This window comes from Ptychodera flava, chromosome 1, assembly GCF_041260155.1.
Source record: "Ptychodera flava strain L36383 chromosome 1, AS_Pfla_20210202, whole genome shotgun sequence".
Taxonomy (NCBI): domain Eukaryota; kingdom Metazoa; phylum Hemichordata; class Enteropneusta; family Ptychoderidae; genus Ptychodera; species Ptychodera flava.
Window position 1 is genome coordinate 28452388 of NC_091928.1, and position 6366 is coordinate 28458753.

A 6366-nucleotide genomic window follows, 5' to 3' on the forward strand; every position below is an offset into this window, starting at 1 on the left:
GTACCATTGAAGTCCATCATAATTTCAGCGTATTATAAGCGCCGTAATTTTAAAATTTTAAAATTGTCAAGCGTAACTATGACTAAAATCTTTCACGTTTTAACAAACTAATTCCGTTATGTCAGTGTTATGTCTACCGCTCTTGTCAGATTCAAATTTACAAGAACCCCTGACAACTACCTCTACTACTAAATAACCACTATTCTTTGAAGACACGTAAAACTGAACCCCCTTGTCTTTCAGGCTACGGGTGATCATCCCTATCTCGTCTGCTTGACGATTTCTTAAAACGTGCAACACGCAACAAATAGCCTTAAGTAGAATTTTCACATGGTCGCGGGAAAATTCTAATTAATTTTCACATCATGAGCATTCCCTGTTTATCATTGACTCTCGCGGCCCATCGAGTTCTGTTGCTTGTACGCTGTTCAATCAACTTCCGCCACGCTGCATTGAATAGTCCGTGTATTAAGGATCAATATACAGAAACATTTCATTGCATTATCCCAGACAAAACACAGTTTACCTCTCCCTCCCACTGAAGTTTATAGACTGAAAGAACCGTCGTTCGAGGGCGCTCTATACGGTCAGTCTATGAAGTATATTGGAATACAAAGTTTTAGACTTGCAAATACTGTGCACTGTTCCAATATGCAATGTTTTTCGATAGTTCAAATGTGGGGCACATGTTGGAAACGGAGAACGTTACTTTTATCTTGCAGCTTTTGTCTTGAAATTCACTATTTTAGGTTTACAGTTTTTTACAAGAAATTGATGAATATTTTTATAAAAAATACACCCTGTCTTTGATACCACCACAACACTGCTAGAATACGGGAAACGGCATTACGAATGCCATTGCCAGAGATTATATTTCAAAATGTGCGGAGCCAGTTGTAATTGACAAGTGCATATGATTACTGCGTGAAAGGCTAAAACTTGTATTAGTATTTTATATGTTTTTGTTCACTGATGATTATTTTTTTCTGGACTATATGATTTTAGTTATTGACCGAATCCACGGAAAGTTATCTTTCATCTTACTTGATGAATAAATCTTATTCTGTGCTCCTTACCTCGTACAAAGTGTGCCCAGTTATTTTGATGTCTGATTAAGGTTCCAAGACAAGAAATTGGCCTTTTTAAGCTAACAATTGTCTAGTGGTAAATAAGCTCAGAACCCCCGTAAATTATATATTTTTGGAAAGCCTAGATATAGGGGAACATTTTGGTAACCACAGTGTCGCCATTGTTTATATATCTATCACGTGACAGGTTATTCGCATAACCTTTCAAAAATGGGTTTTCCTATGTTTTGTTTCAATGCTTTGAGATATGTGCTGGAAGTTGTGCGAGTGCAAGCTGTTCTGAGGATCTTCCAGAGTGTGTCTCAGAATTTTTTAAAACCGTCTAAAACACTTTTTTACCAGTAAATCTTCCACAGTGGTGAATTTAACCCCAGTTGATTTCTTTACAATTGTGCACCGAAAAAAAACTAGGCAAGATATTAAAATCTGAGACACACTTTTGAAGAGTGTTGTGACAGCTTGCATGCCAGCAAGTTTGAGTCAGATATTTTGAAGTAGCCTATTGAGACAAAACATAGGGAAACCGATTTTTGAAAGGTTATACAGACTACCTGTCACGTGATAGATATGTAAACAATGGTGACACTACGGTTACCAAAATGTTCCCCTATATCTAGGCTTTCAGAAAATGTATAATTTACAGGGGTTCTGAGCTTATTAATCACCAGAGAATTATTAGATTAAAAAGGTCAATTTCTTGTCTTGGAACCTTGATTCGATGAACAGCGTGTTTTAACAATAACTGTAAATATACCTTCACTCGTACTTTCAAATGCATTTGATTTAGGAAAGTTCGATTCATTAATTCATTAATCCTTAGGGGACAGTGACTTATCTATAACTGCAATAAATCAGTCCAGTCAAAACTTGCTACTGTCTTCTCGAGCATTTATTTCGTTAAAATTCCCAACTCCCACCGCTACGGTGATTTCGATTGAGGAAGTAACACTACTACGTTTATGCTCTGGTGCCATGGAAGGCTGAGCATAGAGCAGGAGTTACTGGGTCCCTCCCTGGACCCGGTTGATTACATTACTTTTGAATCCCATTCGGCCATGTAAGCATAATTAAGGTACGTGTACCGTCAAGAAGGTTTGATCTAAAACTTTCTCTCGTGAAATTTCTTACTAGTGTTATAGGGCTGTTGAACTTACAGGCCATTACTAATGTTATTGAATGCTAGGCCCGAGTAGAAATAAACTAATACTATCTGTGATCATTGGTTTTATCGAGAATATGTTTCGATATGTCTTGTTTTTATAAAAAAAACGACCCAAGGGAACACGAAGCCCTGCGGATTTGGTTCCCTATTTCTTTACCTAGTACAAGCGATGCCAATAAAGTCTTAAAGCTTTGCCTAGCAATAATAATGAGTAGTGTTGCTATTGGAATAATATTTCAAAATACGTCAATCTATAATCTTCTGGTCCGAGAATTGAGAGTACCAGACTAAGCATCGAACAAACATACAAGAGTTGCAAGCGAAGCTCTTTGAAAACGACTGTGCAAAATAAAACGATTGATGTACGATTACCCCTGAGCGGTGTAATCGGTGGGAAATTTATCGAGAAAATATCTGCAATCACAGACAGTTGAGGTCCACTGTCCACGGTTCAACAAGACAGTAGACACCAGGGCCACGAAGCTAGAAGGATGCCTGAAGAAGCTGCGGTTACAAGGCTCCGTCATGTCGAGCCAGGGAACGCCAGACAGACGACCTTGTATAGGGTTGACAGCTTTTTCAGTGTTGTGCAACAGATTGTTTGTACGGCTAGAAATTTCCATTCCCTGTAATGGGCCGACGGTTTAGTATGGTCACATACACGAGACATGTTGCGATGAATCACTAAGGGTTAAAGGCTAAGCAGTCGCCTGGAAGGAGCAGCTTCAGTGGACTGTAGGCATTTGAGAATCAACGTAAAAGGGCCGAAGAGAAAATTTTATTTGTACGTTGTTCAGGAAAAATTAATAGTTTGCAGAGTTAAAACGTCACCAATGACAACAAGTTTATTACTAGGTTACATTGCTTTTGACTTTGAAGTCAAATGACATTGAGATCATTATCAATCATCATCATCATCATCCATCATCATCATCATCATCATCAACGCCCCGAGTACAACATTTTGCAACTTGCATGCCGTTAGGACACCACGTGCTGTTTGCAGTTTTGTTTCTGGAATCGGCAGCTTCGTTGGCAAAATGAGGCCAAAACTAGATCATCTCTACGATGCAGCTATGTTGTACACGTTATTTTTTTCTGTCTGGAAATTGCTGTTGGGTGCAGGCAGTCTTACATAATTTGCATTCCACGCAGGGATCAGTATTACAGTAATATACAGTAGCACAATCTCGGAGGTAGAGCTCTTTGGTACAATCCAGTGTGCGATGTGCATGTAAGCGCTATCGCCGTGAAGTCACAGTCCCCTCCTCCCGACGCAGATGATGTCAGGGAATGCTTTTATAAGTTAAACACAGCCTCTCCAAACACACGGTCTATCACATGTACTAGCGACGACAGCAATATGGAAAATAAATGGCAACAACAAACCATTTTGATATGTAAGTATTATACACTAGATATTTAAAATCAGTCTGTTGTGGTTCAATATATTGCTTTAGAGAGAACAGCACATAAACACCATTGCGTATATTGGTATATACACGATAAAAAATAGTCATTTTTTTTTCTTTTGCTGTGCTTTCACTTGTGAAATCGACAGGACTGTGATTAAGTATTATACGGGTAATGCCCTATCAAGAAAGATTTTGTCGCGTTTGGAGAGGTCACGTATTAACGCACATGAACGTTATACAATCATTCATTTGAAAAACAAAGGCATAAGATATTTCGGAAACTGAGGGACGGGGGCGCCTGACCAGTCGATTTTAGGTTTTTCCACTTCCTCTCTCACGATGCCAAGAACTTCCAATTGCCCTTTCAGCGTTACAAGGTTCACCACTGTCCTTTCTTTGCGACACGTTATTTTCCCTGCCAGTCGGCAATGCCATGGAACCAACTGTGACTAGATCCCACTCCCATGCGAGAAAGGGAGCAGAATTTTCTCGCCTGCCAATGGGAAGACCATGAAGGTGGCACACAGAACTTTGCCTGCTGGCCAATAAATCGCTTGCGAACATCTTTCTGCGGGCTGCCCCTGAATAACTATGAATCATGTTAAAGGCCGGGAATCAAGTTTGTTCTAGTCTGTAAGGAGATTACGGAGACGTCATATCCTTTTTTTCCATTGAAATTGTAATATGGTCAGTAAATATCAAAGCAAGGCAATATTTGGGGCACCTGCACCCGACGTATAAGTTGTTTTGCGGTTCTGAAACAATAGATACAATAGCAATATCCCCCTACCGATTACTTTGCTTTGTATATTGACACTGCCATAAAAAGGTAACAGGTAACCCCCCTACCAAGTATAGGGCACTATGCGATGATATTTTGATTGTTGGAAAAGCTCTTTCTGTATGTCTTTGTTCTCATTTGTTTCACCATCACCTCTACTTCCATGTTTTCATATTGCAGCGACATAGTCTCCCAGCTGGCAAATACGAAAAGAGATTAAAAACTTTGGAAAGCTATTTTTGTTTTTGTTTTGTTTTGTTTTGTGTTAGACCTACTTAAGTTGTAGATCTACCAATTGAGATATACAATCTTTCTATCTAGCTATTTCTCTATCGGACAATTCATGTATTTATTGATTATTTCTGCCTCGCACTGGATAAAACGCGTGCAAAGTTATATTATACCGGTAGACACCGCTACCCGGTATCTCCATGCCATGGCTATGCCACAGTCCCTCCGGACCGTGGCTATGCTGATATTATGGCCAATCGCGCGTTTCAAAGCAACGAAGCATAGACAATATTGCGTCTATTGTCTGTGGTCGGCAAAGGTGTCAATACATGCAGCAGAACATCCCACATCGGAAATCATACAGGTGTTTGATCAATGCCACAGTTGCCGTATACTTCTCGCTCCAGTCTATCTATATGCTCCTGCTTTCCTTATCGTACGCGTGTAACACGGACCCAGTTCTCCAAATTGACATTATTAATTTCAACGTTTGTGTTTCTGCTAAAAGTTATCTTCCCTACTCCCGACAGCAAGCTAGCTGGATTACTCTTTATTCAGCTTGTCCGTAAAGCCTGGCAGAGGTATATCTAATGATCTAATGTCCAATGTTGTTCTAGACAATTACGGACCAGGCGCAAAACACATGAGATTTCAACAAATGTTTCTGTAATGTTCTCGCACCCACTCCCTTACGTGCAACATTATCACACCATTAGCAATGCAAGAATTAGACAAGGGCAAAAGCATTCGTCATTTAATAGACCAGGCCTACGTAGACATGGTGGCGTTGCACATAATACAGCGTATTTTACTCAAAAATCACTTTTTTTGCAAAGACTGGTTAAATTTTCTTGACTTTGTTCGCCTAAGATGGAAACATTGGTTGCGTTAACTTTTCAGCATAACAAGCACGTAAGTTGGGCGAGAAAGAAGTGTAGGCCTACATTTATGCTAATCACCCAATTTTCTGGCTTCTCTTTTCTCCCGTCATTAACATTCCATAAAAATTTAACTCCAACTCTGTATGGGTCAAATTCTGTAAAATTTTCACACTATGTTCGTTAAATATTATATAACAAAAAGTATTTTTTGCGATTAAGTTCTTTCATTATGAATAAGAGTCATTTCAATGCAAAGTTGCTTATATCTTTCAAAAGTATGTCGTGGGATATTTATAATTTAATGTGTTTTTAAAATGTTACCAATTGGGAGTGCCAAATAGAAAACGCATCCAGTTGAATAACCATACGCCTACTCCAACTTTAGCCAATACATCACATAAAACTTAAATGAAACTTCATAGATTTTAAACTCGTCTGTAGCGTATTGGCCTACACACATACAAGTTCCATTTGATCTCTTGCTGAAAAAAATTTGCTTTATATTAATTTACCATAAACAGTAGAAGGTCGTTTCCATTGTCTATGGTATTACGTATTGTGTGAACCTCACATCTAGCCTATTATCTTTGGCTAATCTTTCATACAAGCTGTCGAGTTTCCTAATACACACCTGGTTTCGGCTGGTGCTGTTGATTTGTTCACAGATTAGGCAATTAGCGGGTTTTTGGCAGACTATTCGATAGCTTATATTTGTCGGGGGATTATACCTTATTAGGTAACGATAAGGCATTATAATTGAGGCTAGGTGCGACGTTGACCAAGGATAAACCACAGTCCCTGGTGGAGG

At 39.1% G+C, this 6366-nt stretch overlaps 1 protein-coding gene across 1 annotated transcript in view; it reads left to right on the forward strand.

Moving 5' to 3' along the window:
• LOC139134338 (hematopoietic prostaglandin D synthase-like) overlaps window positions 1–1957 on the forward strand; it is a 6273-nt gene extending 4316 nt beyond the window's left edge. The window contains exon 5 of the mRNA XM_070701221.1: window positions 1–1957. This exon is cut by the window's left edge and continues 170 nt beyond it. Coding sequence (XP_070557322.1) covers window positions 1–10 — 10 coding nt within the window. The 3' untranslated portion in view covers window positions 11–1957.
• Window positions 1958–6366: the final 4409 nt, after the last annotated feature.